We start from the raw sequence: 15765 nt of genomic DNA on the forward strand, positions 1-15765 counted from the left end.
AGATGAAATCTGCGCTCGTGCCCCTCTCGTGTCTACATTCCCAAATACGGGCAGCAATAGGTCTCGAGCAGACTCTGCTCGACCTAAAAACTCACAGCGACCATTGTTTTTATGCGTAGAATATAATCATACTCTGTTTTTGATTTTATGTGTGCACAGGTCTACTGTAAGCCTTTCAAACATTGTCGTAATCCATAAAAAGGGTAAGCCAGCCAATAAGTGCTCCTCTTATCGGCCCATCTCATTGCTTAATTGCGAAGCGAAAATCCTAGCAAAGGTTCTTGCCACTCGCCTGCTTTGGGGCATCACCCGCCTGGTCCATCGGACCAATCGGGATTCATGCCTGCCCGTAATACCGCCTTCAACATGCGCAGGCTCCATGGTGTGCTGTATCGGGTTGACATGATCAGAAAAGACGCTGTTGTGGTAACCCTAGACACAGCGTCATCATTCTACACCATCGAATGGCCTTACTTGTTTGCAGTTCTTTATAAGCTCGGTTTCGGACTGGAGTTCCTCAAGTGGGTGCGGCTTCTGTATGGTCAACCACTGGCCCAAGTGGTTGTTAATAATAGGAAATCCCGTCTTCGTTCTCGGCAGGGGTACCAGACAGGATTGCCCCTTGTCTCCGCTTCTCTTTGCATTGGCTCAGGAACCCTTGGCGACATGGGTCCGCCAGGACCTTGTCATACGGGGACTTAAATGGACCGCAGGTTGGGAGGACCGCATTTCATTGTATGCGGATGATATTTTACTTTACCTGGCCTCCCGGGCTGCGTCGCCCAATGTCGTTTTGGATATATTTCACGTGTTCTGTAGGTTCGCGGGGTACTCAATAATTTGGTCTAAGTCGGTGGTCTATGTCCTTTATTGTGTACGGCCTTCACTCCGTCGGGGTTGCCAATTGGCAGAAGCCGCCGATGGCTTCAAATACTAGGGCATCTGGGTCTCTAAAGACCTATCTAGATTCTACAGTTGCAGTCTCTTGCCGCCCCTAGCGAGTCTCAGATCCGATGTCCAACACTGAAAATCACATCAGTTGACCCATTTGGGGCGCGCGGCCCGTTTCAAAATGATGTCCCTTCCTAGACTTTTACATGCGTTGTGGAACACCCAGTTTCCTGTCGCTGCCTCGTATTTCAGGGAGATCGACAGCATCGTTCGGGACTTACTGTGGGAGGGTAAACCACATTGCATTGCAACACATAAACTCACATTGGGATGGTTTGACGGATCCCACCTTTCAGATCGACAGGTGGCTCCTCCCGGGTGGTGGCTTTGAGGGTGCTCTATATGTAAGATCTTTAAAACCTGCTCTGACTGGCCCGACCGGACACGCGGTGCACGTATGGAGGGTGGCTACTAGGAGTCTGGGATGGGAGGGAAAGCTCTGGCACAGCGGGCAGCTAGGCAAACTAATTCGCTCGAAGGGCTTCGATAAGTGGGACCTTATAGGTATCTCCAAGGTGGGTGATCTATGGAAGTCTGGGATGCAATGCCTTTCCCCCGACTGCAGCATGAATATGACCTTGCCCAGTCCGAATATTTCAGATACCTCCAAATCAGGCATGCCTTGCTAGCTGCGATTCCCTGGGGTAGTTAACTCCCAGAATCCTCTCCACTCGAAGATAGAATCTTAGACAATGACCTATCAGAGAAGGCCATTTCACTTATTTACAAAAACTCAACAACATGGCAGACCCCTTGACCCACTTGAGAGTTAAATGGGCCCATGAAGTGGCTGGTCTTGATGATAAGGAGTGGCAAGAGGCAGTGGTCTCCCTGCAGGAAGTGGCCATTTCCTCCAGGCTTCACCTGGTGCAGCTAAAGCTTCTCCACAGATCCTACTCGTCGGGCCCCTGATGGTCAGCATGGGTTACACGTTGCAAGGAGACAGTGAGCGACAGTGTGGTCAGAAGGGAACCTTTATCCATACCCTCTGGGAATGTGCCAGTTATTCAGAGTTTCTGGGAGGGGGTTGGAAGAAGTGTTGGGCAGCAGATTCATTGTAATATTAAAATGGCCTTGAGAATGTTTTGGACACTACTGACTTTAACTCCAAAAAGCGCATGTGGGTCACATATCCGGTGGTCGGCCCATTTGAATTTAGATGGCCCCCCAAATATCTGCAAAAATGTTTTCTCCCTGAAGAAGGAACTTTGTATATGTTTGTGTGTTCCGAAAAGCGCGTAGGCTTTTTTCTGTCTAGTCATTTTTTGTATTGTCACTTTATTCTATTATTGTATTACGTGTTTTTCTTGCGTTTGAATCATTGTTACCTACAAAATGTTGGTGTTGTATATGTAGTGTTCCTTATTTGGCCTTGTCTTTTAACTAAGGGCCTCTGCCTGTGTATTGTAAACACTTTTAGGACAAAAGAAAGTAATTTTTAAATGTGCATATATGTGATTATCTTATCTTTTTGATACTAATAAAATGTGAATCAATAAAATGTTGTGATGCTCTATAATCTACGGGACAACTATCTACATGGTTTGGATGAATGACCCATAATATTATAACTTTTGGAGGAAGATTCTGTTGCTTAACCTGTGTTTTTCCCTGCTCACTTCCTCCCTATTGAGATTTCAGGGACCCTCTGTTTTTTTTTGGTGTGAAATGAATCCAGACCTAATAAATACCATATAAAAGCTTGCCAACGCCATGTACGCAAGGCCCAATCGTCATCTACCTAGAACAATTGCTTTAATATTTTTCAACCCCATTGCAGTGGAAGGAACAGCTGCAGCCTTACCAGCAACACGATACTTATAACCAAAAAGGAATACATATTAATTCAGAACAATGAGGGATGGTATTGAGAGCCCATCACAGTTTAAAACCCAACTGTTATTGTTCACACCCATGGAATAAAATCTTACTTTCATTTGGAACATCTTCCAAGCCCAGCTCATCTCCAGGCATCAAAATGCATCCTCCGTTTTCCTCCAGGGTTAGGATAAGTGGCACATCATCCTCCAGGCTCACCGCCATATTGAGTTGCGAAATCCAACCAAGCCACGTTTATTTCTTGATCTAAACCAACGGTGTGGTTTCAGAGGCAGTTTCCAAATTGGCGTAAACAAAAATATATTCCTGCAAGTCCGCCATCACAGCTTGCTCTAGGAGTCAGAAAACAAACACTAACATATCTCTAGATCGGTGAAACGAAATATAAAAATAAAAATTGTACAAAACAAGGGGAAAAAAAGACGGATCTTAAAGTTTTCAAAATTATTTACTGAGATTTACACACTTATTATTTGTTGTCGGTCTCCTGTCAAATGAACAGTTCGATTGGTAGAAACGGTTACATAGCCTCACTGTCTAATAGAAAAGTATTTAAGCAGTGAAGATTATAGTACAGGGACAATGGTGAGAGTACGATTCAGTGAGGCCAATCTTTTCCAGCGTACGATGTAAAGAAGGTGCAATGTGCCTGGAATTAGAGGACGAAAATAGTCCAAATTTAACGGCTCCCATGCTCCATCAAAGTAAAAATAAAGGGTGCCAAAGAATGAAAACAAATCTTCCTGTTTACGGTCATCCAAAAATAATGACGATAAAATGATGCGTCAATCTTAAAGAGATCTGGAAAACTGCATAAGCCAAGTTTCTTGGCTTCATCTAATGGCTATGCTTCGCCCACTTCACTACTTTATCTTCGGGACCCCAGTTACTTATTTCCCTTAAATACTTTTTTCCTTGCAGTCCGGTGCAGTGTGTCACAATTCGGCTAAAAAAAAAAAAAAAAAAAAAAAAAGTTGGAAATCAAATAGAACAGGCAAGGGGGAAAGAAGTTTCATAGAAGATTGTCGCAACAGGAACGAGAGTCAAACCCTTTTTTCGGACTGTGAAACTAGGCAATGCCACAATCATTTAGCCGCTATTCCTCAACCTCATGCCTCACTGTACAGACACAACTCAGTGCGGCGACCCTGCTAAAGTAACATTGTTTAGTTACTGGCCATTTAAAGTACTGGGCCAGGAAGTAGCAGAGGATAACGTAAGAGGGGTCCTACCAACACTGTAGCAGCCTCAGACTCCTTTTGCTTCCCTCAGCAGATAAAGAAGGAAGCTATAAACTCTAACCAAACTCGAAGCCTCCAACCGTCCATCTACCAGTCCGGTCTCACTAGGTGTCTTGCCCGTAGGAATGTTAGCGACCCTAAAGTATCCAAATAAGAAGAAGCTGTAACCTGCCCCCGCCCGCTACCACGTCCTCAGGAGCTCGTGGTATTGGGTTACGTCCTCCTTTATTATTATCAGCTCCCATTGGAAGAGAGGGTTATCTGTCAGCAGAGCTCATACAGCGGATTGGCGCGTTTCTGCAGCCTTGGCAACGGGCAGTGTCAAAAACACTATACCGTGAAAAGCATAAAGCGCAGTGAGGCGGCCGTAGCTATTTTCAGTATAGCTAAATCTATCTTTGTCGACTGCAAAAAGATACGTGGCTAAAGGTGACTTACGATAGATCGCTGATTATGTTATCCATATTTAAACACAGTCGCTTACCTAATAACAATACTAATGGATAGTCCCCTTAGTAACAGACTTTTTCTGCTCATAGTTGTTTATGGTCGCAGAGTCAACTGAGGCCTACATTGTAAGATGGCCGCTACGTTAACCACGGTTGAGTAGTAAACGACCTTAAGCTAGTCCGTTTTTTATGTCTTTAGGGCCTCCAACCACTAGTGAACTTCAACTTTCTTGTACGCAGACACACGCTGATAGGTTGGGCTGTCGCTTGGTAACGCGTGTAAACTGAAGGGACAGAAATCCAAATGGGAACGAAAGGCAGGTGAGGGCGCGCATTCTTTGGGGAAAGAAGGAAGAGTGACTAATGTCACTGTTGTGTTTGTGTTTATTAATAAAGTTCTTTCCTCTAATGTATTGCTCTCGTGCCATGTCTCTGCACGAGCGACCTGCCGGTGCATTGTGACGTCAGTATGTCTAACTGACCACCGGCAGGTTGGCAGTTGATTGTCAGTTACTAGGTTATGGTGGCAGCGAACAGATGTGCCCTGGTGTCAGGTTATTATAATAAAGACCTTACACTTACCTTCTGTGTCAGTCGTCTTTACAACTTGGCGACGAGGCTCCTGACACCACGAAGAACCCACAGGGAGGCCATTGGACCGGTTTGTGTTGGGTACATCTGGCGCAGTGGTGTCCACCTGTTTATCGTTTTCCGCACTCCGCGGAATTTCCAGGATGCAGCTTTTCTATACATGCACGTTGAGCATGTGGAAGTGAGTCGGGGATCGGCGAACGGCTTTGCAGTTTTGTGTTCATTCCTGGAACACGCCTGGAAGAAAAGAAGGTCTGGAGGTCTTGTTGAACGCCATTAAATAGGGTGAGTCAGTGTTTCCCAGCCTTCGGTGCCAGCGCTGCGAGCGTTGAATGTTCCGCATGAAGATTCCGCAGTTGTGACCTTCGGTCAGAATTTGAAGAGCGGTCCTTCTCCCGCATCCTTGCGCTGTTGGTTGTCTGTTGCGCATAGGAGTGCACTTGTACTGTTGTACAGCTGCGTGAGGATAATTGGGGAGAGCGAGTCGAGTCGTGTGAGAAGTTCTGGAAGATTTCACCTCAGCGGTTGTGCTCTGCGCAGGCACGGTAACCTGAGGAGAGATTCCTGTCAGCCGACAGAGTGACGTCAGTGGAACGCAACGCAGGACGACGTTGGGCGGCCATTTTATGCGTGTCTGTCATCCGGCAAAGGAGTTTCAGTCAGTTTCACGGAGGAAAATAAAAAGAGAGAGGAGGCGTTTTTTAAGCAAATAACGCGCCGTTTTCAAAGAATGTTCTAATTGCGTGTTACTTACAGCGGTGACACGCACACCATTGAAAGTTATTCTTGGTATGGATTATGTGAACAGGGAACACATAAGTTTGTAATAAATAGCAAAACGTGGAAAAATAAAAGAAGGACTACTATCCTCATTTAATAGAATAAGTGTTCTCCAGCTTAAAGTTGAATTGGAAAATAATTACTTACCGCTTAAGGTTAGGTATTGACCATGGCTTCAGGGAATGTTTGGAATCTATCTCCACCTTTACCTTTCATACCATCTACGGGGGATGACGCCCTAAAATGGGAAGAATGGAGAGAGTATTTTGAAAACTATTTATCCACCTTTGAGGGAGATGAAGAATTGACTCCTGAAAAGAAAAAAAAGATTCTTCTTCATTGTTTGGGGGCAAAGGCTATGAAAATCTACAATCGCATAAACAAAAGAGCAAGACCAGGAGATGTTTATACTATTGCTTTGGAAGATTTAACGATGTATTTTAAACCTACTATTTCCATTTCGGTGAATAGATTCAAATTTTTTCAACGCAGGCAAACACAGGAAGAGTCTGTGGAGGATTATGTTGCTGCGCTGAAGAGTTTAGCATTAACATGCAGGTTTGGGGCATTACATGATGAACTGGTTCGTGACCAGGTTGTTATGAGATCCTCAAATAAACATGTTCAAGAGAAACTGTGGGCGAAGGGAGAATTACCATTGGAAGAGGTTGTGGAAATAGTTAAATGTACAGAATTAACTGGAAGGTGTGCCAAAGCTGTTTTACAGGAGGAAAAATCCTCTACTGAGGATAAGTCCATGGTAGCAAAAGTGATTAGTTCTAAAAAGTCAAGTAGTATGCCGGGTTCAAGGTATGCACAACGTAGTGATTCTAGTAGTAAGAGTAAACTCTCAGATGACAGGAGGTGTTACAGATGTGGCAGTAGATACCATTTGGCCAATGACAGGTCATGTCCAGCAGTGAGACAAAAGTGTTCAAATTGTAGTATGGTGGGGCATTTTGGTGCTATGTGTCCAAAGAAAGAAAAAGGAGGGAGGAATGTAAAAGCTGTAATTTATGAGGAAGAAGAAGATTGTACATCCTCAGATGAATATGACATGAATTTGTTTGTGTTAAATGTTGAAGACAGTGTTACTAAGAAGAAAAAACCTATTTGCGACATGAACATTGGCGGGGTTGACATGTCAATTGTGGCGGATTCAGGCTCGCCGTATACTATTGTAAATGAAAAGGTATGGTTAGAGAAATTTGTTCCAACCATTGGAACAAGATTGAAGAAACCTGATATTTCCCCTAAGTCTTTTAATTACGAACCAATTGAAATGCTAGGTTACAGGGAACTGGAGTTCATATTTAAATCACGCCAAGCTATGGGCAAGCTTTATATATCCAAGGTCGGTCCATCAGTGTTGGGATGGATGGACCAAGGGGAACTAGGTATAATACTTGATCCGAACAGTCCTGACCCAGTTCTCATATTACAAACTGAGGAAGATTGTAACAATTTCTTTAAAAAAAGATATCCTATGGTGTTTACAGAATGCATAGGGAAACTAAAAGGGTTTGTACATGAAATCAAGCTTAAGAAAAATGCCATACCTTGCATACACAAGTCTAGGAACATACCGTTCTCTATAATTAGTGAGGTGGAGGATGAGTTGAAGAGATTACAGAGGGAGGGCATTATTGAGCCAGTTGAATCGGCTGAGTGGGTTTCACCTTTAGTTATCGCGAAGAAACCTAACGGCAAGCTCAGGCTATGCATTGATCTTCGCGATCTAAATAAAAACATATTGGTAGATCAATTTCCCTTGCCAAAGATTAATGAGATGCTGTCCCTTACCAATGGTGCTAAGTGGTTTTCAACTATCGATCTTAGCTCTGCTTACCACCAGGTGGCTTTGCATCCCAAGAGTAGAAGCCTGACTACATTTGTAACTCCTCTGGGATGTTTTAGGTTTAAAAGAGTACCTTTTGGACTGGCCTCTGCTGCGGCCATGTTTCAGAGGTTAATGAGTGAAATATTCAAAAAGGAGAAAAATCTATTAATTTTCCAAGATGACATCATGATCACGGGCAAAAGTAGAGGTGAACATGATGCTAAATTAAACAGAGTCCTAGGGTTGCTAGAGCATCATGGACTTACAGCCGATCTGCGTAAGTGCAGGTTTGCAACTAATAAAGTCACATATTTGGGGCACGAGATTGATGGGAATGGCATTAAACCAAAAGAAGAACTACTGTCAGCCATCAGGGAAGCTCCCTCACCTAAGAATAAGGAAGAAGTCAGAGCATTTCTAGGTTTATCAGAGTTTTATGCAAAATTCGTTAAGAATTTTTCATCTAAGACCTTACACCTCAGGGAACTAATAAAACAGAAAAACAAGTTTGAGTGGAATGTTGTGTGCGAAGAGGCATTCAAGAAGATTAAAGAGGATATTTGTGAGGCCCCACCTCTTCAAGGGTTTAACCCCTCTCTAAAAAGCATAGTGACAACTGATGCAAGTAACAAGGGTTTGGGTGCAGTCCTGTCACAAATTGATGTAAACGGCAAAGAGGTCACTGTTGCTTTTGCTTCTCGTTCTATCACTACCACAGAGGAAAAATATTCTGTGATTGAGAGAGAAGCACTAGCCTGTGCTTGGGCTTTGAACTATTTCAGGCAATACATTTGGGGGTACAAAATCACCCTTAGAAGTGATCATAAGCCTTTGGTGAAAGTGCTTTCTACCAAGGGTCTTCAGGTTGCTTCTCCTCGCTTGTCCAGAATTTCAATGAAATTGTTAGAATACAACTACGAAGTTGAATACCTTCCGGGTGTGAGAAACAAGGTGGCGGACTGTCTAAGCCGTCTACCTCTTCCAATCAGAGATGACCAGATTCAGGACATTGACACCTTCTGTGTAGCTAATATCACGGAAGAAGTACCATGTATCTCAGGGGCAGAGTGGAGTGAACAGATGGGAAAAGATGTCATTCTGATTGAAGTGAAGGAGAAAATAAGAACAGGGTGGCCAGAAAAGAAAAAATTGTCTCCCCTTTTGCGTCCATTTTGGGAAGTAAGAGATGAGTTATCTGTAGAGGGGGATCTTATCTTGAGAAATGGAAGAGTAGTTCCACCCGAGAAGTTACGTAAAAAACTGTTGGATATTTGCCATGAGGGACATCTTGGCATTGGAAAAACCAAGAGCAGGGTCAGAAATTCTTACTGGTGGCCTGGGTATGACTTGGAAATCGAAAGGGGTGTCAGAGAGTGTACAGCTTGTGAAAACTCGGACAAGACAAAATACACGTTGAGACCACCCCTTCAACCGTTGTCATGTCCTGATATGCCTTGGACAAGATTGGGAATTGACATTTGTGGGCCTATTCATGAACATGGTGAGATGCTGTACCTAATAGTGTTAGTAGACCATTTCTCAAAGTGGCCAGAGGTGGAGGTGGTGAAGGAAGCTGATGCTAAAAGTGTTGTAGGATTTTTGAGGAAGCTATTCCTTAGAGAAGGCCTTCCCAATTGCATGGTGTCAGATAATGGTCCACAATTCAAGTCTAAAATTTTTAAAGAGTTCCTGAGAAACCAGGGAATAGAACATAAAACCACATCTGTGTATCACCCGGCAGGGAACGGAGCTGTAGAGAGGTTTAACCGGGTGATCAAAGGCATAATTCAATTGGCTAATCAGAATGACATGTCATGGAGGAAGCAACTTATGAAAAACCTTTGGTCATTCCGAGTTACGCCATGTGTGTCTACTGGTACTAGTCCTTTTGTGATTCTGAGAGGGAGGACCCCCATTACAAAAGATAATGTAGGATGGGTTACTCCTAAAAGAGTAATGTGGTCTCCAGAGGAGATAAAGGAGAATGTAAGAAAATGTCAAACCATAGAAAAAAAATACTATGACAAAAAACATTCATGTAAAGAGGTTAACATTAAAGCAGGAGACTATGTGAGAGTGAGGAATAACAAAAGTGTCATCAATGGGAAACACCACTACTCACAACCGTTGCAAGTTAAAGAAGTGTTTTGTAATTCCGCCCTTTTGAGTGATGGGAAAACTTGGCATTTTTCTGCTTTATCATTATGCAAAGAAAGGAAAGGAATGTTTGAGTTTCAATCCATTTCTGATGAGGAAGGGGCTTCCGGTTCTCAAGACTATGAGTGGATTCTAGACCGAGAGGATGGGGAAGGTTCTCAACCGAGTGGTACCAATATTGTATCTCTGGGTATGAATGAAGTACCTTCGGGTAGTGAGAATTATTCGGACGCTTCTCGGGTAGAAGACAGTGGTAGTAGTCTGAGTAAGGAGGCAAGTGAAGAATATAGGTACCAGACAAACAGGGAAGCAGATTCTGATTCCGATGACTCAATTTATGAAGATGTTATGGCGCAAGACACTAGTGGTCAGGATGAACCTTCTGTGAGCAGGTACGGAAGGGTGGTGAAACCACCAGCTAAATTACAAGATTACATTCGTGATTAGCAGTGGTCATTCCTCCCTTCCTCATGTTTCACCAGGACATCCTCTTTCTGACAAGTTGCTCTGGGAAGGGAGATGTGTTGTGTTTATTAATAAAGTTCTTTCCTCTAATGTATTGCTCTCGTGCCATGTCTCTGCACGAGCGACCTGCCGGTGCATTGTGACGTCAGTATGTCTAACTGACCACCGGCAGGTTGGCAGTTGATTGTCAGTTACTAGGTTATGGTGGCAGCGAACAGATGTGCCCTGGTGTCAGGTTATTATAATAAAGACCTTACACTTACCTTATTTGACGTGAGTAACCCAATTCAGAAGGGGGACCAGTGGTCGTTGATATCAACAAGGGCACTCTGACAAGGTTAGCTTCGGTGTCCGGTGACAGGTTTTCAAATGACAGACAGGATTTGAGTCTTGTAGAGCTATTCAGATATACTCCCTACTGGTGGCACGGCGTCTGGTCTTGCAGCAGCAACCCAGACCAAAGTTTTTCAGTCTTCATGGTACACCTACAACGGCCACCCTGTAGCTCTGTTTGCTTCGGCAACGGTCTGATAGAAAACCATGTACCATGGTCATTTACATTTACATTTACATCACTCCTGGCCCTCAAACTCTGGAGTAGGAGAGTAGCCATCATAAAACAAGAGAGTCCGCTCATCCTAAGCTCTTAGCTAAAAGTAGGGGGTCAACGAAAAAGAGAGTATGAAACAAAAATAATAAATCTCTACTGAAGCTGGCTTTCCAACGTGGTATTGGAGGAGTTATTTTACCTGCTCTGCACCACTCCACCTGTAAAAAAATGTTCCAAAAATGTGGCTCCCATTATGTGTTCTACAACACAATCTTCAAAAGTAGTGTCCAGAAACCTTAGGCTCCACAGGCAGTTGAAATGGCGTACCTTAAATATTCCAAAACTTCTTTTGTGGAGGGCTAGTGAAGTGTGACAAGTATGGAGTCCTCCCCTGAAAAACGGTTAAAAAAAGCGGTTTAAAGGACGTATGTAGGCCCATGTGGTTCCACAGGTCAAAATAGGAAGGGTTGCAGCCTTTGTATCTGCTCAAGTATGGGTCACCAGTGGTAATGTGCTCCTGCTGTTGTGCATGATCCACCATGATGCACTTTGTATACCAATTTTGATATTTAGTGATATTTTATCATGAATGTACATTGTATAATGTTTCGTAATAGCTGTGCTCTATGAATGTATGAAGTAGTCTCCAGAAAGTAGTCAGTGAGTGTAATGTGATGTTCCATTTGTCCTGCAGTTGTTAGATGAAAATCAAGAGAAAGAATGCTAGTTCTTGATGGGGACTGAAGTTTTTAATTCATCTGCCAGAACCACATTTGTTAGAAGCCCTATTAGCACAATGTTTTACAGGTCACTTGAATAATCTCAGTATTCAGGTGTCTACTGCTTCTTTCTTAATGTTCTACCATTTTTAATGTTTCCTCCTGTCCCATTCAAAGTCGATTATCTGTCGTGTTATGATTTGGAATGAGTTTGAAGTGTGCAGAGTGGAAATAAAACATTCTGCAGCTTTCATGCTCTACTGTTAATGGCAGATTGCACCTCCTTCACCACTTTCTTCTTGAGAGTGGGCGACCTTCCTCAAAAGTCTCACAATTGTATTCCAGATTCACTGAGAGGAAGGCGAAGAGACACCTAGCAGGGCACCAAGAAAGTTGTGCAAAATGGCTGAGGCAACGTAAAGCTACATAAGGTAGGAAAATGTAACCAAGTTAAAGAAAAAAAAATCAATGAAAAATTCACAAGGAAAAATAGAAAACAAAAAATAAACACAATCTAGAACTCAGAAAAGGCTGTCAAAAATCCCAACTCAAGATTTGTAACCGATACACAGAAAAAAAGCAATACATTGTAGTGGGCAATAAAGACGGATCCTCGAATGTTGAGATGCATGGACGTTCAGACTTTGAGCCGTTATATAGGAAAACAGTGCTGGCACCACTTCAAATGAACCTGTTAACAAAATATCATCATCTTGTATTTGCAAGATGTGTACAATAACCTTATATTTCCTGTCACTAAGAAAGATGTTGTTTTGTCATTCAACCACTAGATGGTGCAAGTATTACAAATATTCCAGTTGTAAACCTCTTTCCCTTTTTGCATTGTTCAAATAAGTGTGACCTGAAGAAGTAGGCATGCCTCCTGAAGGTAAGAGTGTGTCGTTTATCCAAAGTTTAGTTTGTTACCAGTGTTTCTAGGAGGCTTGTGGGATACATTGATCCCACTGCTCAAGGCAACTAAGTGTGGTCTATGAAGGCTCACAGTTCCAGCCCTCACTTAACAGAGTCAGTCGAGACTTGCAGTTCTTGTTTGGCAAAACTTAACATCTAAGTCAGTAGACAGCAGAGTTATTTCTGCGGCTATACAGTAAAAGTACGTCTAAGCTTCCACAATGCATAAAACACAACATGTAGCAACCTTAGATGCTTTACACCAGGATCACCATAATGCCTAGAATGCCCACAATATTCCAAGTCGGATCATCTTAAGGTCTATTGTATGCCAATGAGGCCTACCTTATTTTGTTGCACCATAATGCCTAAAATGCCCCCTTGTGACACGGATGGCCATCATAATCCTACAATGCCTAAAATATGCACTTCTCTTCTAAACTTTATGTGTTCCTGAATGCATCAAATCTTAGCTGGAAAGGAGTCCCAGAGCTAGTCGACTTGGACCAAGAAAGTAGAGCCTCCCATGGAATTCTTATTGTAAGCTGGTATGATGATCCAAGGTGCTATCCTAGAGCGTACAGCTCTGTTTTGTTTCTAGTGCTTACATTTTATTTGTAGTTATAATGTTATTTTTTCTTGGGAGGCTCTGTGGAAGACGCAGAGCGCCTAGAGCATTGATAATTTTGCTACTGGTAAAGGGAAAAGTGCTTGCAAGGCTGGTGTCATGCGTTCTGTGGTATGAAATGAAGTCTTGTTGCAGCATTCTCGATCTGTTATAGTTTACATATGTTGAAACATGGGGTTCCAAAGTCTAGGCTACAACACATTCAAGCTTGGGCATAGGAAATTGGAGAATAGCTTGTAGTTTTTGTTGGTATTTAGGATATGGGTGAACAGCCTGGTGTTCAATGGGGGCATTTGTAGATATTTTAAATGTGTTTATTAGTACTGTCACCGGCATAGAAATATACTCCAAGAATGCCTGATATACAAGTATCACTTCCTCCTCACAATAATCCATGTCTTACTATATGTATTAAGCGTCACTGCAAAGAAACCTCTGAAAGCTATCACTGTAGGCCCAGAAAATACACACAGAGGAGAACATATAGGACCAAGATTTGACAGAACAACAGTAGAGAGATCATACCCTACCTGTGCTACCTCCCCGCATAAAAGAGGACCCCAGTTCGAAATATTCACAGTCTTCCTCTAAAATACTCAATAACCTCACTGGATGGTCACTGTTTACATGCCACTCAAACCTGCCCAGTTTCCCCTGGCAGATTACTGAGTAAGGATGCAGCAGAATCCACTTGAGAGAAAGTGAAATGTATCTCTTCACACTTCACTCTAAACAAACCACCACTTTTTTCTTAATCTCTACAAAGGCTGTTCTTCCTCAGCATGTCCAAGTTAATTTCAGGAAAAAATGAAGCCATTGCACCCTATGAAGACTCCCTGTTCTAGCTTTCAAAATCTTATCACACCAGACCGCCGACTGAAGAGTATCAATGAAAATGCCACTCTAGTGATGTCACCTCATTTCCTTGGGGAACCCAAGTGCCAGTCTTACAATTTCACATCCAGAGCCTTTCTTCATATCCAGCTGATTCCAAGGATCCACAGAAGAGGATCCCTATGCAAGTTATCCAGCCATTCAATCTTTGAGTCCCAGCCGCTGCAGGATTCCTTGTATCACATTATTAGATCGAGCCGACAGCAGCGCATGCGCATGCGCTGTTGCTCGACATTTTTATAGGCCTTTATGTCCTTGCTGGCTGCATCAAGCCAAGCTCCTGAAACGTCTAGGCCTCTTTCACCTACTATCACTCCACAGCCTGTACCTTGCCAGTGAGACCCTTGTAGCTTACCGTCCGTTGCGTCACTGCAGCCTCAATTGCCACCGTTTTGTTTCAGCAATGTCCAAGCATAATGTCCCTGTAGCTCTCATGAGCGCTTTCTCTCCAGCTGTGAGTTCAATCTCATCAGCCAGCTCCTCTTACACTCTTCATTCCTAGTCTTGGAGCGCCCTCTACGAAGCTGAAAACGGCTGCCTCGGTCTCAGCGAGTCTGCTTTGTTCATTGTTACTTTAGACCCACGACAGCGGTAGGGGGGAAAGTAAAACCTCCTATGTAGTGGCTGGAGTGGGCGGGATCGGCAAGGCAAGGTGTGCCTCTACTTTTTTTTTAATTTAATAGAATCCGTTCCCCAACTTTTTTATTTTTAAAATGCGCCCCAGGACGGCAGAAATTGCCAAGGCCTATAGATAAGACCCGGCAGTTGGGGGACGAGAGGTGTGCGCAGAGAAAGAAAAGGACTTTGTCTTTTCCTTCTTCCTTAGAAAAGACAAGGACACTGTCCACTTCTACTGCTCTGTTGCTGTCACCTGCCCCCCCCCCCATCTCTTTCTTTCTTTTATTTCCTCTCTTTCTGACTGGCTCCTCCTCACTTGCTGAAAACCGAGACATAAAGAAACGGCTCTTACTCTCTCATTCCTCTCCTTTCCTTCATTTGTTCCTCCGTGAAATGGATCCAAAAAAGAAAGAAACACTTTTACTGGAAATGTCGCCTTTTTCTGACATTTTTCTATCCCAAAGTGCAACCTCTGAACAAAGTGGAAAAAGAGGTTCAAAATACAAAAAATAAATAACTAAATAAAACAAAACAGCGTGGTAGCAAAGTGGCCAGATTGGTTTTATTCACACCCAAACACATTAGCGCCACTTTACAGAGTTAGCCAGTGCAGCCTATGTTAGATTTCTCGTCTTTCTTTGAACAGCACCATTTTCCCCGGGTGGAGAAGTGCACTATTTCTAGAGGTACTTCAATACCTCTCTGATGCGTGGAGTGTCAGTGGAAAACGTTCAATGTGATCCTTATCAGCTGCTTACCTTATTTTAGTTCATAAATTGCGTACAGCGACTCTGTGTTCAGGGATGGGATCTTTTTTAACCATACTGCTTACGTTTTGTAAGGATATAACCAATGGACATTGAAACTGTTCCCTTCTGAGCCCTGTAGTCATGTCATTAACTTTTAAGGCAAAAACACTAATTGATTTCTAAATAATGAGGGTAAAAGCATTGAGGTAACCATATTGTTCCTGCTTACATTTCATATGCTTTACTTATTCTTGCATTCCCTAGGAGTTGTGGTTACTTTTTTTCTTCAGGCAGCCCCACTGGCCCAATCCTCTGGTTATTCCCGCCCTCTGATTCCCCACCCACAGTTTCCCTACTTTTTTCCCCCACTTCGACCACTGCT

The 15765-nt window shown here is 43.1% G+C and overlaps 2 protein-coding genes across 7 annotated transcripts in view; one reads left to right on the forward strand and one right to left on the reverse strand.

Annotated features, from left to right (window-relative positions):
- TPCN1 (two pore segment channel 1) overlaps nucleotides 1–4264 on the reverse strand; it is a 280704-nt gene extending 276440 nt beyond the window's left edge. Inside the window, exons 1-2 of one of the 2 annotated variants that reach the window (XM_078667151.1) lie at nucleotides 4023–4264; nucleotides 2883–3122 (exon numbers count right to left, since the gene is read on the reverse strand). In XM_078667151.1, the coding sequence (XP_078523277.1) occupies nucleotides 2883–2994 (112 nt within the window). In that variant the 5' untranslated portion in view covers nucleotides 2995–3122; nucleotides 4023–4264. Of the gene's footprint in view, nucleotides 1–2882 lie in introns of both variants that reach the window. The other variant, XM_078667150.1, reaches the window with a different exon arrangement.
- Nucleotides 4265–4682: 418 nt separating this feature from the next.
- Nucleotides 4683–15765, forward strand: part of DRC10 (dynein regulatory complex subunit 10) — a 145657-nt gene continuing 134574 nt past the window's right edge. For 3 of the 5 annotated variants that reach the window (XM_078667154.1, XM_078667152.1, XM_078667158.1), the window contains exons 1-2: nucleotides 4683–4801; nucleotides 11928–12013. The gene's annotated coding sequence lies outside the window, so the exon portion shown is untranslated. Of the gene's footprint in view, nucleotides 4802–5012; nucleotides 5357–11927; nucleotides 12014–15765 lie in introns of those variants that run through there. The other 2 variants (XM_078667155.1, XM_078667153.1) reach the window with 1 other exon arrangement.

This window comes from Lissotriton helveticus, chromosome 11 (assembly GCF_964261635.1).
Source record: "Lissotriton helveticus chromosome 11, aLisHel1.1, whole genome shotgun sequence".
NCBI lineage: Eukaryota > Metazoa > Chordata > Amphibia > Caudata > Salamandridae > Lissotriton > Lissotriton helveticus.